Source organism: Daucus carota, chromosome 7 (assembly GCF_001625215.2).
Source record: "Daucus carota subsp. sativus chromosome 7, DH1 v3.0, whole genome shotgun sequence".
In the NCBI taxonomy this organism is placed as follows: domain Eukaryota; kingdom Viridiplantae; phylum Streptophyta; class Magnoliopsida; order Apiales; family Apiaceae; genus Daucus; species Daucus carota.
Window position 1 is genome coordinate 25,957,870 of NC_030387.2, and position 21,077 is coordinate 25,978,946.

The window sequence follows — 21,077 nt, forward strand, 5'->3', positions numbered from 1 at the left end:
TGAAAGTGGATTTACTAGAGGTACCATAGATAAAACTCTGTTTTATTTGAATCATGGTAATGATCTGCTTTTAGTTCAAATCTATGTTGATGACATTATTTTTGGCTCCACTAATGCTAAACTCTGTCAAAGATTTGCCAAGCTCATGCAGTCTAGGTACCAAATGAGCATGATGGGGGAACTCAGTTATTTTCTGGGTTTACAAGTTGAACAGACTGAAGATGGGATTTTTATAAATCAAGCCAAGTATACCAAAAATCTTTTGAAGAAATTTGGTATGCAAGACAGTTCAGCTGCAACTACTCCTATGGCAACAGCAACCAAACTAGAAAAAGATACTGGTGCATCAGTGGACATCACAAACTATAGAGGAATGATTGGATCACTGCTTTACTTGACTGCAAGTAGACCAGACATTATGTATGCCACATGTCTATGTGCAAGATTTCAGGCAGATCCAAGAGAGCCTCATCTGATTGCAGTAAAAAGGATATTCAGATATCTCAAGGGAACCACATCATTGGGATTATGGTATCCTAGAGAATCAGATTTTAATCTAATTGGATACTCTGATGCAGATTTTGCAGGTTGCAAAATTGACAGGAAAAGCACAAGTGGAAGTTGTCAATTTCTGGGTGGAAGACTAGTTTCTTGGTACAGTAAGAAGCAGAAGTCCATCTCAACATCAACAGCAGAATCAGAGTATATTGCTGCAGGCAGCTGTTGTGCTCAAATTCTTTGGATGAAGAATCAACTGTTGGACTATGGGTTATCCTTCTCTAAAATTCCTATTTATTGTGATAACCAAAGTGCTATTGCTATGACAGGAAACCCAGTTCAACATTCTCTGACAAAGCACATCAGTATCAGATATCATTTTATCAGGGAGCATGTGGAGGAAGGAACCATTGAACTTCACTTTGTTCCTACTGAACAGCAGCTAGCAGACATTTTCACCAAACCATTAAGTGAAGCAACTTTTACTAGGCTGGTGAATGAGCTAGGAATGATATCAGGAACTGAGTAAACATATTGGTTAGATCTTTACAATTTAAATTGTCAAATTTACCAGATGTATTACTCACACATTTGCCATGATATAATCTGATTGTTAAAATCTGATGACATTCTCTGATGATATACTCTGTTTGCTTTTCTCTGATGACATTCTCTGATAGTATTCTCTGATGCTTATAAAACTCTGACTCTTGATAAATGATCTCATTTTTATCTTCTCTGAGACAAATCACCTATGAAGATACCATGAAGCATGTTCAGAATGAGTAATCATGAATCTCAGCTAAGTTCCTTAATCCTGATCTCAATTTTGTGCTGCATTAGTTCACACTATGCATGCTGATATCATTGAGACTCTACTACTTCACATATCTTAATTATAAGTGAGACTGATTAATTTGAATTTTCTCTCATATATTAGACAGTGATTATAAACTCTGATGTTTTGTTACCCTGAGACAAAACCCCCTGAAGAATAAGCATGGTACTCCTTTGAGATCTTAGATGACAGTGACTGGGAAGAACCAAACATTTGCTGGTATTAAGTAATTGCTAAGATTTTATAATCTATGGTGACCAGTCACATTCTCTGATTACTGGAGAAATACCAATGCCATATTATATTTAAAGGTCGTGCCTCACTTACACTGAGAAGCGTCCTGGAAAAAAAAAAAAAAAAAAAAAAAAAAAAAAAAAAAAAAAGGGGGTTATATTATTTTATTGTTTTCATCAGAGTATGTCCCAGTCTAAATTTTGAGAGCTTGCATAAATTATTTTTGTCTACCTTATAATTACGAAATTGTGAAATTTTATATTCTCTGATTTCACATGTCCACACACAGATTTCACAAGCACATTATTGAGCTATGGATTTTAGAACAAACTCTGATTTATTGATGAATATTCTGACACTTATGTTTTTATTCTGAGGTATTTAGAAATTTATTTAAATCTCAGAGTTTAAAATTCGAGTGAATTGTTCTTGATTTTTTAAATCTTGTACATTTCAGGAGTTCAAATATTCAGAGAATGTGAAGAGAGTATTTTCAAACGGGTGTATTGTTAGTGGGTTTACATGAAAAACATTTTAATAGGAGAACGTGTAATCAGCCTTTATTACTGCGCGTGTTTTACTGCACTCATGATTACTAATATCGTTTCTCCATCCCACTAACTTTCATCAACCAGTTGTATTGTGACAGGTGTCCAAGTGAACAAACAGCTCATGCGTGTTCAGTGAAACAAAATCTGAAGAGTTTTTCACTTCAGATTTTATTTCTTATCATTCACTTATATACTTATTCACTTCTTCACTTACACATACTCTCTCAACACACTCTTGCTCTCTTCTCTCTAATATTCAAATCTTCTCACACACATTTTCTCAAACACAATCTCTGATATAATGGCCACTACAGCTTTTATCTTAGCAGGTGTTGAATTTGTTCCCAACAACTATGCAGCCATCCTTGATACTGCTGAAGCCCCAAGGGATTATCATCCCTTTCAGCGATTCTTGGCACAGAGTGTCATCGGTACAGCTCTCACCGCTCCTGCAAGACTTTCAGGAAGCCAAATCATCAGCTTTTGGAGGTCGGGTACATATGACAATGGTGGTGCAGATGGATCACCATCAATTGTGTTTTCTTATGACGGGGAAGAGTATGCAGTTACTCCAGCAACAGTTCGTCAGGCACTCAACTTGCCGGAACATCCTGCATACATTACAAATGGAGATGCAAATCTCAGAACAATGATGCTTGATTTGGGGTACTACGAATCTCTGGATAAACTGGGTCAGTTGAAGCGTCCATGGCTCAATAAGGAGTGGAGCTTTTTCTTTGATTGCATTACTAGAGCTTTCCAGAAGAAATCTACCAACTGGGATGCTATTCCAATGGACATGCTCCAAATCGGGTATTCTCTGATCTATTCTACTGCTTTTGATTTTGGTAGATTAGTTCTTAGAAATATTGGTGAAAGAATGCTTGAGAACAGGAACGTCATATATTTCTCAAGATTTTGTCAATTGTTGTTTAATGCCACTGTTGGAGAAGTGGATTTTGATGCTGCAGATGAGATCAAACCTTTTAAACTTCATAAAAGGGCTTTTAAGGATCTCATATCTAAAGATGAGAAGAGACCAGTTCTCAGGCCTCTGCAAATCCCAGCTCCATTCAGAGCAAGGCTGAACCTTCCTCAAGAACCACATCAACAGCCTCAACAATCTCAACCACAACATCCTACCTCTCCCACAGTCACCAGAAAACCCAGATCATCAACTACCAAACCATCCAAATCTACAAAGTCTGATGACCAACCCTCTACTACCAAAACCAGAACCTCTGTTGATACACAAGTTCTAAAGACAAAGTCTGATAAACCAGCAAACTCTGATGCTGCAAACTCTGATGTCCCAGTAAACTCTGAAGCTGCTTCTACTCCAAAGCAGAAAAGAAGGAGGAGACTTGTTGCAGCATATGAATTTGATGATCTTGAACCTGCACAAGATGTAAATCCTGAACCTATTCCTACAACAACAAATGAACCTGCTCAGCCCAGTCCAAAACCAGCTAGATTCAAAAGAAGGGCACACAAGCCAAAGAGGGCCAAGATTCCAGAATCTGAAATTACTGACTTCACCATCCAAGAAGAGCAAGCACCATCCAGTTCAATTCCTGATGATTCATCTCAACCTCTGATGGTGGACCCTCTTCAAGCTGTTCCTCTAATTTCTCCTACAACATCTCCTAAAGCAACTTCTACAGCATCTGCAGTAGATGAAGAAATAGCGTGTGATGCACAAGCTACAACTGAAGCTGGAGCCACAATGTCTCAAATGTCTGATCCTAAATCTCCAATATCTGATCATGGCCATTCTACTCCAATTCCTCATTCTCCAATGAAAATACCTGAGAATGCCATTGTTCATGATACAGCTCCAGAGAACTACAGGTCTGATGTAGTTGATGAAACTGACAAAGTAGCTGTGGAAGTGTTACAAACTCTTGCTCAGACTGGTGAAGAGCCCATCAAGTCACAGTCTGAAGATAAAGGAAAATCTGCTCAGGACAATGTGGAGCAAGTTGCAGATCCTGTTCCTGCAGATGAAAAAGCAAACTCTGATCCTGAGAATGATGCCAGTTCAGATACTGACAAGGATGAAAATGCTGAAGTCCCTCTGACACAACAGAAATGGGAGTCTACTAGCCAGTTCAATGCCAGGCTACAAACTCTGAATACAGACTCTGAGCCACTCCCAAGGGATCTTCAGGTTGATCCTCCAAGTGAAGTCTGGGATAAACTCTGGTTGAGTCACCAGCACTCCTTGGAAGCACCTAAAGCTGAAGAGTTCTTAGCTATGGCAGAGAAGAAAATTACAAACTCTGATGTTATGTCAAGCCTCAAGGGCACAATTCTATATCTGAAGACATTTCATCCTGCTCATGCCCAGACATCTAAATCAATAGATGGTCTAAGAACAGAAGTGGCAAAGGTCAAGGAGACCAATGAACTGGAAAAGAAAAGGACAATCAATCCTATGAAGGAAAATGTACAGAAGCTGGTAACTGCAAATGAATCTCTGGACCAGAGGATGACCTTGATTGAATCAAATCAAGAAAAGATGTCAAAGCAGCTGGAAGCTATCCAAACATCACTTTCTCTGATCACATCAATTCTGATTCCTGATGAGGATGATGCCAAAAAGGGGGAGAGAGTAGCTCAAGTCAAATGCAAGTCTACTACTCAAACTCTGAAAAGGAAGAAAAAGGATGATGATGATGATGCTGATGACTTCACAAAGCACAAGAGATTTCAGGCAGGAACTGGAAGAAGAGTTTCAAACTCTGACAGTTCAAAACCTAAGCAAAGTTCAAAGTCTGTTCCAGTCCCAACACACAATGTCACATCTGGGTCAAAGCAGAGACCAGTGGCTGGATCAGATCAACCAATGACTGATGAAGAACTTGCTAAGTTAATTTTTGAACAAGAAAATCCAGAAGCCAATTTGGACTTGGAGTTGATTGCTGCAGAAGAAGAAGAACTAAAGAAAGAACATGCTGAAGCAATAAAGTCAGGAAAAATCCAAAAGCCTGCAAAATCAACTGCCAGACCAAAGGAAAAAGGGATACTGATCAAAGAAGCTACTGTTGCTGATCAGAGTTTACCAGTCAAAAAGGTATTCTCTGAAGATGAATATACAACTAAAGGAAAAAGCAAAGTAGATGAAAATCTGGAGAAAGGCTGGGATAAGAAGAAGTTTACAACCTCTGACACAGCTCAAGTTGTACAGGAAAAGAAATCAGAAGCTGCAATCTCTGACAAAGCTCATGTTGCAGAATCACAACAAGGAAAATTGACCTCTGACACAGCTCAAGTCAATAAGGAAGCAAAGAAAGACACAGTCTCTGACAAAGCTCAAGCTGTGTTCAAACCAACAACTACTCCACTGGCTGGATTTGCAAAGCCTACTCTGATGACTGAGATTAGTTTTGAAAAAGGCTCAATTCAACCATTTTCTCATCAAAAGGCAGGAAGGGATAAAGGAGGGCTGGGATCAAAATATGAAAAATTTGATCAGAGTATAGGATCAAGACCAGATGACCCCTCATCTCTCTGTGCTCCTAAGACTGGAGTATTGCAAGACAAAATGGAAAAACTTGATTCAGTTCAGTTGGCAAAGAATGACAGGGGAGATAATATTCTTATCTACTTCATGTCTGATGGAACAGTGTTTAGAGTACTTGAAGCAGATCTCTATGCTAAACACTGGGAGGAATTGAGATATGTATCACACATATTTTAAGTGAAAAACAAGTCAGGACAACACATCTCCAACCTGCTAAAAGATCAAATCAGAAGGAAGATGGGGATTACAGGAAACAAGAATGCTGGACCTTTCATTCCCAAATATCTTAATCATAAAGGACAGCTGGTGGAGATGAAGAAAAATTCAGCAAAGATTGAAACAATAGCTGGAATCAGAACTCTTGCATTCAATGAAGAGTCTGATAAAGCTTACAATATAAGGCTGGATAGAGACTTGAAGAAGAACAAGATCTATGATCTCAGAGCTGCAATTTATCAAACTGGAGTTTCAGATCCAGAATTGAGAGAGATCAAGAGACAAATGATTACAGTGCTTGATGATGCTGAAAAAGAACTCCTCAGAGGGTATCTAAAGACAGCAAATGGTGTCTATGCAGCTAAGGAATAAAGTATCTGTAAGTTTTAAAAGTTTTCTGTTATATAGTTAAACTCTGTTGCATTTGACTTAAATGTTTTGACATCATCAATTATCTGTTAACTTGCACATAATTAATGTATGCACAAGTTGGGGGAGATTGTTAGATATAATTGATGATTACTGCTAATGTTCTTAAAGTTTGTTTTAGAACAGGAATCATCAGAGTTTAAGCTAGAAGCTGATCAGAGTTAAGTAAAGTCTGACAGAGTTTAGTAAAGTCTGACAGAGTTTGATAAAGTCTGATCAGAGTTTACATAGTCAAGACTCGACAGAGTTTACACGTGGAAAGAGCTCAGAAGCGGATATACTTCAAGGAAGGATAGAAGCTGAGGAGTGATTTGCTGACTATGGAAACTAAACAGAAAACTGGAGCAATCTTTGATTGATAGATTTATTAGCTGATTTATAGGATATCAAATCAGAGATTGATTTTGTAACTGTGTCTATATAAACACAGATTAGGGTTACTCTATATGAGTTGAGTTATCGAGTATATTGTAAAGAACCCTAGCAGCTCTTTGTGATACAATATAAATCACTGAGAGAGTTTTGTAACTATTAAAGCTTTGTGAATATAAGAGTTTATTGCTTTCGATCTCTTATATTGTCTTATTGTGTTACAGATTGTGATCACTATATCATTCTATATAGTGAAAATATAGGACCTAACATACTAATTTGATATTTAATATTTAGGATAGATGATTGAACTCTTATGTGACAAAAATGACTTATGTTACGTTCATCTTCCCAAAAACAAATAACTTATCTTCCAAAAATAAATTAGTTTATTTCCAAAATTTAAATTAAGCGGGCGTAAGCAAATTTCACATAAAATTATTTTAGTCAAAAGATAATTTTAGGCTTTAGCCAACCGCGATCCTCTTTGCCGAGAAAAAGAGATAAACCCTGAGTGAGTGAGTGGCATTTACAACAAGGGTTTAAGAGGAGCAATCTTCTTGAGCTCAAACCCTAATAACAATGGCTTCTGCCTCAAGGTTGTTACTCTCCAAGAATATATGCAAATCACTTCTTCAACCTCCATTCAGTTCCTCCCCAATTTCACGATTGATCACAAGTGTTGCCCATCGACAAGCTTTTTCTTTCAGGGGTTTTACTGGGCTTCCTGATTATGACTCCTCTTCGTCTGTCGCCACTGCGTTGAACCTCGATAATCGTGTTCCAGCTACTGTCATTACTGGATTTCTTGGTTCCGGAAAGGTTTATTTCTTATTACTATACTTTTTTGAATATTTTCTCGTGTATGCGTTACAAATGAGTATCTGTTTTGATATTTATCGGGGTGAGCGGGAGTCGAACCTGGGTTGGACTACGGAGGATAAAACCGCCGTTTGGGCTATTCTACTTGATTATTTATGTATGTTTGTTTTACTGGTTTTCTTGTTTGTATTTGTTGTTATGGGGATTGGGAAAATTTGTAGGTTTGTGGTCGAATAAAAATGATATAATTTTATGGTTAAGTGGTTTATAGTTAGGTGATTTGTGTCATTGTAAATGGTGATTAGAGTATCTAGGGTACATGGCTATGCATAAGTTTGTTTGTTTGGCGCTCACTTGTTTGGTGACTAAGGAGGAGGACGCATCAGGTAGAATATGCTAACCACCAGATAATCATTACATTCTTGAATGAGGTTTAGCTAGTAAGTTTGATGATGGTTCTTCAAGAGTTCCAAACCATTATAGTTATCAGCCGTGTACGAGCGAGATATTTTGCAACTTTTATATCCTCTTTCCCTTCCTGCCTTGCAAAAATTGAGTTACACTAATAATTTATAGGAAAATCCTATATTAAAATCACATGTATCGTTGAGACATATCCCTTAATTCCCTATCTACACAACAAGCAAATACCTATTCTTGTACTCATCCTCAGCTGGGTTTTTAGTTACTTGCCGCCTGTATATGTAATTTAAATGGATGCTTGCATCTGTTTTTCCTGAAATTATGTTAACGTGGTACTAATTTTGCAGACTACACTGTTGAATCATATTCTGACAGCTCAACATGGAAAACGGATTGCGGTCATTGAAAATGAGGTAACATGGTCTCTCAACTGCACTACCTATATTTTTGTGTTTTCTCTGTTATTATACTTAGGATGCAGATGAAAGTTTGGAGTCATTTTTCGATGATCCAAAGTAGATGTTTAATGTTTCAGCAAGGTTGTATAAAATAGGTGGTTATCCTGATTCCTGAAGCTAACATGTTTAGTTTCAATCTGGAGAATCGCAAAGTTGTAAATGTAGAGAGAAATTAATATTTCTTAATGTTATTGTGGATCTTTACTTTTGTGCCATTTAATTGTAAAAAAATTCTGTAGTTATTAAAAGTGTGCATATGCTATCGCTTGAGCCTGAACCACCCTCCCTGCCCTTAAAACTAAAGGTTTTCCCTTTGCTTAATATTACACGTTTGAGAAAGAGTCAAGATATGGTTTTTAATCCTATATTGGGAGATGTAATCATTTTATATTCATCTGATTTTTATAGATATTATGAAGTAATGAAAATAAATTTTTTTAGTATTTATCCGTCTCTACCTATTCTTTGTGGATATAGGTTTTGTTCTAAGACAGGATTTGTAAAGATGATTATACGAATTAGAATAAACCCATCAGGTTTCATCCACTGTTTTTGACTCTTATCTTAATTTTTTTCTGGATCAGGCGACTAATTGATTACAGTCTCTTAGCTTAAATTTATTTCATGTTTGTCTTTGGTTTGAATTTGTTTGATTTGATCTTTTTGCTTGTCTTATAGGAATTGTCACTACTCTACTTAAGCTTTGTTCTTTCTGTTCCTTGTTTCTTGAATATATGTACGCGCTATTGCTAATGTATTTGTTGTCTATAATGAGGAAAAAAGAAGAAAAAGCACAGGAGGGAGGAGAAGAAAATCAAGGAAAATAATAAAGAGAAGAAAAGGAGAAAAATGGCTTAAATTTTCATCTTTCAATTCCAAGTTAAAATTGCAAATTATGCTATATACAAGGAGGGTTGTGTTTCTTGGTTAAAAAGAGAATGAGTGAAACATACTCTAAAAACTTTAACATTGCACATATTGACATGGATGAGAAATAGTTTAATGAGGAGATAAGAGGGTTGTGTAGGTTTTTTATATCTTTATAAGTGAGGTAAGACACCCTCCCTTCTCCTTCCTAAACTCTGTCAAGTAAATTCCTGTAACATGTTACCCGGACTTTGGTATGAGTGTTGGACACGGGTGCTGATCCAAGAGTCGATTTTTTGGTTTTAGGATAATTAGAATTCTTCGATAACTAGTGCGGGGGCTTACACGTAACATTAATGCAAGTTAATTTTACATATACGGATTTATTGTGCATTCATAGAAATTGTGTCTACTACACATAAGTCACATACACTTTATTATATATGTTAAATTGTAGCGTAGAATCAAGAGAATAACATATAAACAATTCATTCATGGACCTTGTTCTCTGTACACAAGTTGTAAAAGACCTTAATTTCCATTTTAAACTGGGATGCTACAAGGTGAAGTGTCCGATTTTGATATGAAGGATCTGAATCAGATCCCATACCCACACCCATGTCATGTCCGGTGGACACGGGGTTAAGGACAAAAATGGAGAGTCCGGGGTAATGTAGCTGGTAACTGGACAGCATAGAAGTGGAAAAAAAATTTCTCATTTTTCTTCCCTCTGTCCTAAAAATAACTCAGAATAACAATTTGTCCGTAGTTTCTATAAAAGAAGCATGTGAACCTTTTTTTTGTGTCTTATGCCACTAGAACTTCTTGTTTGGTTTCATGAAGATATAGAAGGGGAAAAAAAATTTAGTGAATTTCTTGTTGATTATTGGTGTTAATTCTTTACGACATTATGTGGTACAGCTACCACTATGTGCATTTCATTACTTCTGCTCCTAAACTTATATGCCATTCTTTGCAGTTTGGTGAGGTGGATATTGATAGTTCATTAGTTGCCAGTCATTCCTCCTCTAATGAGGATATCCTCATGGTTAATAATGGTTGTCTCTGTTGCACTGTTCGTGGAGATCTTGTTAAAATGCTTTTGGAGTTGGTAAAAACTAGGCGAGACAATTTTGATCATATAGTTATAGAAACGACAGGTATGTAGCTCGGTTGTTGCATTGAAAGAGTTTTCATTTTTATTTTTATTTTAATGGGTACTTGCAATGCTAAGATATCTTTATCCTTCACATTGAACCCCATCACCAACACCCTAATAACCTACCTTAGCAAATGCAATAGGATATTACAGGAGCCAGAACAATTGATTATATTGTAAGGCTAGGAGTCTTAGAACTGCTCAGTTTCTCAATTATGTTTGTAGGTTCTTGTTAATTTGTGGAGATATTAGTATATTACTATTTTTGGTGCTTTCTGTATATGCGAAGACCACATTTTCCTTCTTTTTTACTTGTACCTGAGTACTACAAAACTAGCCATAGTTGATTTCTTCAGTTGGTAAAGTATCCACTCAGCAGCTGTATCATGCTTAATATTTCTGCATAAGTATTCACTTATTCAAGCCATGGTAGCCTGAGCAATCAGAGGCGGATCTTAGTAGGGGCAAGGGGGGCAACTGACCCCCCTTAAATTATTATTATTTTTTTTAAATTATTCATATGTTTAGGTTGTAAAATTGAAATTGACCCCCCTTAATTTTTTTGTGACCCCTCTTAATTTTTTTTACAAAAAAATTGACCCCCCTTAACTTGCTAGTCAGATCCACCACTGTGAGCAATCGATATATTTAATGGTGTTCATTTTCTAGGTCTTGCAAAGCCTGGCCCAGTTATTGAAACATTTTGTACTGATGAGTTGGTTTCACGTCATGTGAAGCTTGATGGAGTTGTTACTTTGGTGGACTCAAAGCATGTGCTGAAACATTTGGATAAGGTGAAACCAAGATTTGTGGTGAATGAAGCGGAGGAGCAAATTGCCTATGCAGATCGTATTATAGTGAACAAGGTTAAATTTATTTAAATCAAATAAAAATCAAATGAAAATCAAAGCTGTTTTCTCTCTTTACCTGCATATCTTTTGTAAACTTTGACCTTACTGTTTTTGCTGGCTCCTCTCTGTTGATCTTTGCAGACAGACCTGGTAACTGATGGTGAGTTGGAAGTCGTGACCAAGAGAATTAAGGTAAAGCTTCCTTTTGTGTGTTTTTTTTCTCATTATTATTTTTTTTTTTGTTATGACCCTGCAGAGAGTGTATGTAATATATATATATATATATATATATATATATATATATATATATATATATATATATATATATATATATATATATATATATATGGACTCCAGGAACCTTTTATTGATCAGCAAACATACTATAACATAGGTGATATTCGAGAGATCACCAGCTCTCCTCAAACATACTTTCAATCTAAATTTCTTGATACCTTAAACATGCATGCTAACCTTCTATATATAGTCTATAATCAACCCAATCCCTGCCCCGAGATTGTAGCTGAAACTTTATTAAGTCCTAAAAATCCTCCTCCCAGATCTGTAATGAAAAGGGAAGTCAATTACTCCATAATTCTCTCCTCTCCTGATTCAAAACAGATTTGTACTGATAAGCTCCCACCAATTATTCCCAGGATTATTGTTTCTTACGTCTGACATAAGTAAAATGAGTAGGGGGCCTAACATTACTCGCCACCCAAACTCGAACCTTGTCCTCAAGGTTGAATTGAGGAAACTGTGCTGAGATGACTTCAAATTGTTCCCAGGAGTCTTCAAAAGCTGGCAATCCCTTCCATCGAATAAGAACTTCTGTACCTGCCTGTCCAGCTTGAGCGGAGGAGCGAACACTACGCACTTCGAATGGTTCTACCAGTAACTCCATATCCGAAGAAAGGTTTCCAGGAATAGTTGGAAAGGATGTGTGTTTTCCTACTGCTTTCTTCAGCTGAGAGACATGGAAAACATCGTGAATCTTGGACGTTGAAGGTAACTTGAGTCGGTAAGCCACCTGGCCAATTTGCTGAAGTATCTCAAAAGGACCATAAAATCGCGGCGCTAACTTTTCATTGGGCTTGCGAGCAAGGGACTGTTGCCGATAGGGTTGCAACTTGAGATAAACAAGGTCCCCAATTGCAAAAGAAACATCACGACGTTTAGAATCTGTAACTTGCTTCATTTTTTGCTGAGCGCGAAGCAAGTGAGCCTTCAATTCTGCTAATATAGCATCACGTTGACGCAATTGTTGGTCGACTTCCATATTTGCAGCAGATCCTAACTCATATGGAACCAATGGAGGGGGATCACGACCATAAAGGGCCTTAAACGGCGACATACCAGCAGATGTGTGGAAAGAAGTGTTGTAGCTATACTCAGCCCACGGTAACCATGTCCACCAACGAGAGGGTTTATCCATAGAAAAGCAACGCAAATATGTTTCTAACCCCTTATTTACAATTTCAGATTGACCATCCGTTTGTGGATGGTAAGCAGAACTACGACGCAGTTCAGAGCCTTGCAAAGTAAACAGCTCACGCCAGAAAAGGCTCATGAAAATTTTATCTCTATCTGAAATAATGCTACGAGGTACACCATGTAATCGGACTATTTCACGAACAAATATAGTGGCCACAGAAGGTGCTGAAAAAGGGTGCTTTAACGGAATGAAATGAGAATATTTTGTTAAACGATCCACCACCACTAATATAGAATCATATCCTTGAGATTTAGGCAATCCCTCTATAAAATCCATTGTAATATCTTCCCATACCTGATTTGGAATCGGTAATGGCTGTAGAAGGCCAGCTGGAGACAGAGCTTCATGCTTGCTGCGTTGGCAAATGTCACAGGCAGCCACAAAATTCTGGACAGAACGTTTAATTCCTTTCCAGTGAAATTCTGCAGACAAGCGTTGATACGTGCGGCGAATCCCAGCATGTCCACCAACCACCCCACAATGATATTCCTGAAGCAATAAAGGAATATAAGGAGATTCAGATGGTAAGACTAGCTTACCATTGTACCGTAAATGACCTCCAACTAAAGAATAAGCAGGATATAGCTTTGGATCTTTTTGTACGCATTGCTTAATATTGGAGAGAAAGGGGTCATCAGCCACATGCTCCTGGAGCTCAGAAAAATCTAGAATAATTGCAGCCGAGAGAGCTGCCAATGAAACCTCTGCCGGCATCCTTGAAAGGGCATCCGCAGCATTGTTGGTTTTCCCAGGCTTGTACTGAATTTCAAAATCATAACTCATTAGCTTCCACAACCATTTCTGATGTTCACCATCAACCACTCGTTGGTCGAGTAAAAATTTCAGGCTACGTTGATCAGTGCACACTATGAAACGTCGACCAATAAGGTAAGGGCGCCACTTCTTAATGGCGAAAACAGTTGCCATCAACTCTCTTTCATAAACAGATTTGATGCGCGCACCTGAGCTAAGTTTGTGGCTGTAAAAAGCAATTGGACGGTTTTCTTGCATAAGAACAGCCCCTAAACCAAAACCCGATGCATCAGTTTCGATCACAAATTTCTTGGAAAAGTCAGGTAATGCAAGCACCGGTATGTTGATCATGGCCTCCTTAAGCTGTTGAAAAGCTGATGTGGCTTCTTCGTTCCATCTAAATGAATCCTTTCTGAGCTGTTGAGTCAAAGGCCAAGCAATTTTGCTGTAATCTTTCACAAAGCGACGATAGTACCCTGTCAAACCGAGAAAACCACGCAAAGCTCGAAGTGTTTTGGGCTGTGGCCAGTCCACCATGGCCTGAATTTTGGAAGGATCTGCTGAGACGCCTGTCTTGTCAATGACATGGCCTAGATACTCAACTCTTGTTTGCGCAAAAACACACTTCTTCGAATTGGCATAAAGTTTATGAGCACGCAAGGCTGAAAAAACACACTGTAAATGGTACAAGTGAGTCTCTACTGTTGGGCTGTAAACAAGGATATCATCAAAGAAAACCAGAACAAATTTTCGGAGATATTCACGAAAAACCTCATTCATCAGGGACTGAAAAGTGGAGGGGCCATTTGTGACACCAAACGGCATCACTAGGAACTCGTAATGTCCTTCATGAGTACGGAAGGCAGTCTTGGGAATATCCTCAGCTCGAACACGTATTTGGTGATACCCCGATTTAAGATCTATCTTGCTAAATACTGTAGCCCCATGTAGCTCATCTAATAATTCTTCAATGACTGGTATGGGAAATTTGTCTGGCACAGTAGCTTGATTTAGGGCCCGATAATCCACGCAGAAACGCCAACTACCATCTTTCTTTCTGACTAGCAAAACCGGACTTGAGAAAGGACTTACACTTGGCTGAATGATACCAGCAGCCAACATTTCAGCAACCAAGCGTTCTATCTCATCTTTTTGAATCTGTGGATATCGATAAGGACGAACTGAGATGGGTGTCGTGCCATCTTTAAGAACAATAGCATGATCCCTGTTTCTGCTTGGAGGTAGGCCTAAAGGCATCTCAAAAATATCATTGAACTCCTTTATTAGACTAGAAACTGCAGCAGAAATTGGGGTTGGTGGAATATAGACCTTGTCAGTTGCATCTTTATGAGTAATTTGCCCCAGTTCTAAGAGAATACCTTGCCCACCATGTTGCACAGTCCGCACCATAGCATGCAGTGAAACTTGAGCTTTACATAAGGCAGGATCACCACGCAATTGTACTCGCACACCACCAATCGAGAATTTCATAGTTGAAGTAGCCCAATTCATGTACGATTCACCCAAGGATGCTAGCCACTGGTACCCTAATATCACCTCTGAATTTCCTAGCTGAAGCGGGAAAAAATCAGCAAGGACATCAAACTCCGGAAGATGTAAGCATACTTGTCGACATATTCCAGCAGACTTGATTTCATCTCCTGTCCCCAAGGAGACTCCAAAGTCTTTAGTATGCGATAAAGGCAACTCTAATTCAGCCACCAATGATGAAGAAATAAAATTATGTGATGCTCCAGAATCAATAAGAACAATAACTTCTCGCTCACTAATCCGACCACGAACTTTCATGGTGTAAGGAGCAGATAGTCCTACCAATGAAGAGAGTGAAAGCTCCATAGATGAAGGGTCAATCTCAGTAGCTAAATCTGTCGTGTAAACTTCTTCTTCATGCTCCTGGGATTCGTTAACAAGCTCATCTTCATTTACCCACAGAACCTGTAATTCCCTGTTCTTGCAACGATGTCCGGGCCCAAATTTTTCATCACAACGAAAGCAGAGACCTTTTTCTCTCTTATCTTGCATTTCTGCTTCAGTTAGTCGTCTAAACTTTGAAGTAGTTGTTGTCTTGGCAGGAAGGACTGATGTGGTGGAGGGAGACCCGATGGAAAGTGGTCGAACAACATTCCGAGAGAAATTAGTCCCTGATGGACTAGAAAATTTCTGGACAGCCTGTCCCTTAGAAAGAATTGATCCACCTTGGAAGTGTCGTATGGCTGCATTTTTATCCTCAATTTGTTGGGCAGTGCGCATCATCTTGGACAACCCCAGAGGCTCCATTAGTCTCAATTCAGCCCTTATATCAGCTTGAAGCCCTTTCCTGAAAATACTTTCCAACACCGACTCTGGTAATTCCTTTAAAGGGGCAGAAAGTACCTCAAATTGGCGACGATATTCACGTACGGTTGTGGTTTGTTGAAGAGAGAACAATTGATCATGAAGAGCACCCACTTGTGTAAGTTGGAACCGCTCCAACAATTGTAATTTGAATTCCTCCCAGCTGCGAAAAGGACGACGACCCTCCTCATAATAGTACCATGACAAGGCATCACCTTCCAAACACACCACTGCAGATCGGAGCTTCTCTGCAGATGACATGTTATTAAGCTCAAAATATCGTTCTGCACGAAACAGCCAACCTTCGGGATTCTCGCCTTCAAACACAGGCAATTCTAGTCGTCGTGGTAATGAATCCAACGTGGCTCCTGATTGACTTGGATGTGGCTGTGAACTTTCAAGAGCAGACGCAGACCGTCCAGTATTCTCAGGACTATAGCTATCTATTTTTTTAAGTACGGAAACCATACTTTCTTTGAGGAAAGGAATGTCGTTTTGAAATTTTTCCATATCCCACTTCTGAAATTCTGCTTGCATTGCTGCAATTCTTTTCTCCAACTCGTCGACTCGATTGTCAACTTGTTTCGCACCTGTCATTGCCCCAAGATCGGAGATGCTCTGATACCAAATGTTATGACCCTGCCCTGCTGAGAGTGTATGTAATAGATATATATATATATATATATATATATATATATATATGGACTCCAGGAACCTTTTATTGATCAGCAAACATACTATAACATAGGTGATATTCGAGAGATCACCAGCTCTCCTCAAACATACTTTCAATCTAAATTTCGTGATACCTTAAACATGCATGCTAACCTTCTATATATAGTCTATAATCAACCCAATCCCTGCCCCGAGATTGTAGCTGAAACTTTATTAAGTCCTAAAAATCCTCCTCCCAGATCTGTAATGAAAAGGGAAGTCAATTACTCCATAATTCTCTCCTCTCCTGATTCAAAACAGATTTGTACTGATAAGCTCCCACCAATTATTCCCAGGATTATTGTTTCTTACGTCTGACATAAGTAAAATGAGTAGGGGGCCTAACAGTTTCCTGTCCAATTTTATTAAAAAAAATTAAGGAACAGCTCATTATAGATTGTCACTTCCCATTTATTGGTTAGAATCTGGAAAGCAGGGATACTTTAGTTCACTGAATAACTGCGTGGGGGATGCTTTGCAGTGCAGCGGAGTGCGTACATGATACACCACGTGGCGTATAGGAGAAGTCGGAGATGGGGATAGGGGGGGTGCGGGAGTGGCATGTTTCGTGATTTTTTAAAACCTTTTTTTCCAAAGCTTAAACTCAACTTCTACTGAGCATGACATTGCTTATAGGACCATGGCCGTGTTTGGAAGTTGGCGGTTTGGGAAAAAATTAGAGGTTTGGGGTGAGTTCGAGGTTTGACCATTTCAATCCGCTAATGATAGTGTTTGATAGTTAGCGGATTGGAATAGAGGTTTGGACTCAAAAAGCTAATTTTCAAAAAGCTATTTTGAGGAGCTTTTTGGTTAGCGGTTTTGATATGTGTCATAAAAAGCTAATGAAACATCTATTTACCAAACAGTTTTACACGAAAACACTAATTCAATCCGCTAGTCAAAACATCTATTTCAATCAGCTAGTCAAAACATCTAATTCAATCCGCTAACAGCTAATTCCCAAACAGGGCCCATATGTTAACTCCTGCTTAACTGACCAAAGAGGTAATCAAAACAAATGAACAAATTTGAATGCTCAGCAAGTAATACAAACCAGGTTAAAGGGATGAACAAGAATATTGGCAATATATGATATATTGATGAAGAAAGATAAATGGTAGAAATGTTCAGATTTAGTGAAGTAAATGAAGCAGCCAGGGACATCAACTACATAATATTGGAATATATTTCAAAGTAATTTCTGGTCTGTTCAATTTAATTTCTCCGCACTTTCTAGTTTTTGCTCTTATATATGCGTTTCATTGTCACTTGATATATATGCAGTATATAAACTATTCCATAATGAATTAATGATAGTTCATCCATCAGTTATTAGTTACTGTGCTGTTTATGTCTTCTGATTTCTTTTGATCTTCTAATTTGTAAAGCACATCAACGCGATGGCAGAAATAAAGCTTGCTAAATTCGGTTGTGTTGATATGGACTTTGTGCTTGGAGTGGGTGGTTATGATCTTGACAGGTGACAGACTATGTTTTTAATATCTTTTTAAAAAAAATATTTGTATTTTTCTTTAGCTTTTGTCTAACAAAGCTAAATTGAATTGCATATACATGTCCTCCCTAATAGATTTCATAATTGTTTTATTTGTACCTTTTTAAATTCAGTTCTAATTCACAATTAACTTCTTGTTTCATTATTGTGGAGCCAATGTTTAGAGTTGAAACCTTTTGTAAGGTACCCCTTATAGATTAGCCGTTTCACAGCTAATAAAATTGATTTTGCACCTTGAAATTTGAAAAAAGAACATACTGCAATGTCACTTTACATAGTGAGAAGATTAGAAGTAAGCTGCACAGTGGTAGCATTGGGTATGGTTTTGACTGTTAATTTCTGAGATCATAAATATCAGAGTTCACTCATCAAAGGGGACACAAGCAACGGTTGGGTGTGTTTATAATTATATGTAAATAAAACTATTTGTGTTTGTTTTTCCAGAATTAATTCTATGGTTCAAGGAGATGATCATGCAGCCCAGCGACATGAAGCTAGTCATGGTAGTAGTGCAATCAATTTTATTTCTCTCATCCTTCATTTGTTAAAAAGTAAAAATGAATTATTTGGGTGGGTGCCAATTCAACAATAATTACTCCCTCCATCCCAGATTACATGTCCCTTTCAAAAATTTCACACATATTAAGAAGTTTTAGATGTTATAGTCTTTTTTAATGTACCCACATTTATTACATTAAGTTATAGTAGTACTATAAGTAGGCTACATTAGAAATGACAAAAGGGGTAATTTGGAAAATTGTTGAGAAATACACATTGAAAGAAGAGAGGGACAACTGATTTGGGAGAAGAATACTGTTCAAAAGGGACATCTATGATCGGACGGAGGGAGTACCATATTGGTTTTTTTTTTTAATTGTTATTAGTGTTAAGCTTGCTTCCAAAGTCATTCAGATTTCTTAGCAGCTTGTAATTTTTCAAATAAATTACTCTGTTAAATAGTAATTTTCCTTGTAAAACGATTTGAGGTAGTGATTTGCATGCGTGCTGAATTTCTTGAACTTCTATTTCTAATCTTCACGAGACTAGTTGATCTTCAAAGTGAATTTCTAATATTGAAATACTGCTATTGCAGATCTGTACTTCTATCATTCATAAATTGTAATCCTCATTGCAAAAAATTGATGATTCCAAGTGTATGAGATGAAAATATGTCCATTTTTTTTGTTTGCCATCTGAATACCTAGAAACATAATCTTCTTTGAAAATTATGTTTCAATATTTGTTAGAGAACTTCAGTGACTCTACTCATTTTACGTTTGGTTAGTAAAACATAGTAATGAATTTTATTTTACAGAGAACCACAACGGAAATCATCATCACCACCACCACCATGATCATGTCCATGATTCTTCGGTGTCCAGCGTTAGTATTGTATGTGAGGGTACCCTAGACCTTGACGAGGTATGTTACTTATTGTTTTACATGGTGTTGATCTATATTATCGTTCACTATCTCCATAAAACTTACTAGGGGTTTCCATGTCGATAAAGAATGCCCATGATGTTCCATAGGCTTAGATACATGCACAAGGCTTGCAATTTGGCTTAGACCCAAGTGCACTCGGGTCTGAGCTGAAACAAAGGGGGTAAAAAGAGAATATAGGATGTGATATCTTCTTATTCTGCCAGCGTATTTTTATAAGAATAACCGTAGTTATATGTTCTTTGTCGAACAAATAGAAGAGGGAGGACGGAGTGAAGAAAAGGTAGGCCTAAGTAGTCATTGAAATGTCCATTGTTTTGTCTCCTTGTATCTATTTTCTGCAGGATGCTGTATACTATATCCTTGCATATTAACTACTGTTTTATAATATAATATCAGTTATGCACCCACTAAGAATATGCTACTACAAATTGTCTACACACGCACATATGTATGTATGTATCTATATATTCATTTTTGGTCTACTCTATATAGCTTTTTGTAATTCTATATTTTGGTAGCAGTAGAGAATTAATTTGGTTCATTGGGGATAACTTGTAGCAATATAGATGCCATTGTAAGAGCCTTGTGGTTAGTGTTCTAACAGTCTGCCAGTGTCTCAAGTCGTTGAGATGACATGATAACTACAATTTCTTTTTAAGAATATAACCATAATCTTTTACATGGTTCCTATCTCTGCTGCGTGTATCAATCTGATGGTTACCATTTAGAACATTTTTGAACCATTAATTATCAGATGAGGGTCCGCTTTGCATGCCCTTTTCCCTGTAGTGTATAAACATGGCAAGCAGGTGGGAGAATGGAGAATGGCAATTTTTGCCTTAATTAATTGAAATATCCATTCTACATGATTGGTTAAGCACTAATTTCGAAACACTCTTATGCACATAATTCTTACTCCCCTCTTTGTCTATGATATAGCTGGATGATTGGCTTGAGAGGCTGATTGAAGAGAAAGGAGAGGACTTGTACAGAATGAAAGGTGTCTTGTCCGTGAATGGCTCCTCAGAACGATATGTCTTTCAGGTATTCTCTTTTCTTCAAGTTCTATCTCTTTTGTGGTCTTTTTGTTTGCTTCTGCACCAGCATTATGAACCATTCACGATTCTTTAGGGGGTGCACTCGACTTTGGATGGTTCCCCAGGCAAAACATGGGAACCAGAGGAGAAACGGATAAACAAGATTGTTTTTATAGGAAGGCACTTGGATGAAACTGCCCTCAGGAAAGGATTCAAAGGTTGTTTAGTATGAGTATCGGGTCAAACGGAAACTACATAAATACCTCCACCTTGAAAATACCCATTGGCTTAGTCGATGTATTACTTGCCAACTGTCTTTAATCGAAGGCTTGAAAAGACATTATAATCAATTTAGTGCTATACTGTTACTATATACTAATGCAAATCAGCTATATATTCGTACCATATCGAAAGGAGAAACGTAGCGAGGCATATCATCGTGCTCGACACAATAGCACTCTGGAGTTCACCAGAATTTTTCTAGAGAGGTGCTCAAATTTTTAACACGGTATCTTTTGTC

The 21,077-nt window shown here is 37.7% G+C and overlaps 1 protein-coding gene across 1 annotated transcript; it reads left to right on the top strand.

The window, feature by feature from the left end:
• The first annotated feature begins 7,130 nt into the window (after positions 1 to 7,130).
• LOC108196136 (uncharacterized) lies at positions 7,131 to 20,962 on the top strand. The gene is made up of 10 exons (XM_064081414.1): positions 7,131 to 7,486; positions 8,257 to 8,322; positions 10,214 to 10,394; positions 11,063 to 11,259; positions 11,386 to 11,436; positions 17,950 to 18,041; positions 18,519 to 18,577; positions 19,390 to 19,496; positions 20,460 to 20,564; positions 20,652 to 20,962. Exons 1-10 carry the CDS (start codon positions 7,247 to 7,249, stop codon positions 20,787 to 20,789), a joined length of 1,236 nt encoding a protein of 411 aa, XP_063937484.1. The 5' UTR covers positions 7,131 to 7,246; the 3' UTR covers positions 20,790 to 20,962.
• The last annotated feature ends 115 nt before the right edge of the window (positions 20,963 to 21,077 follow it).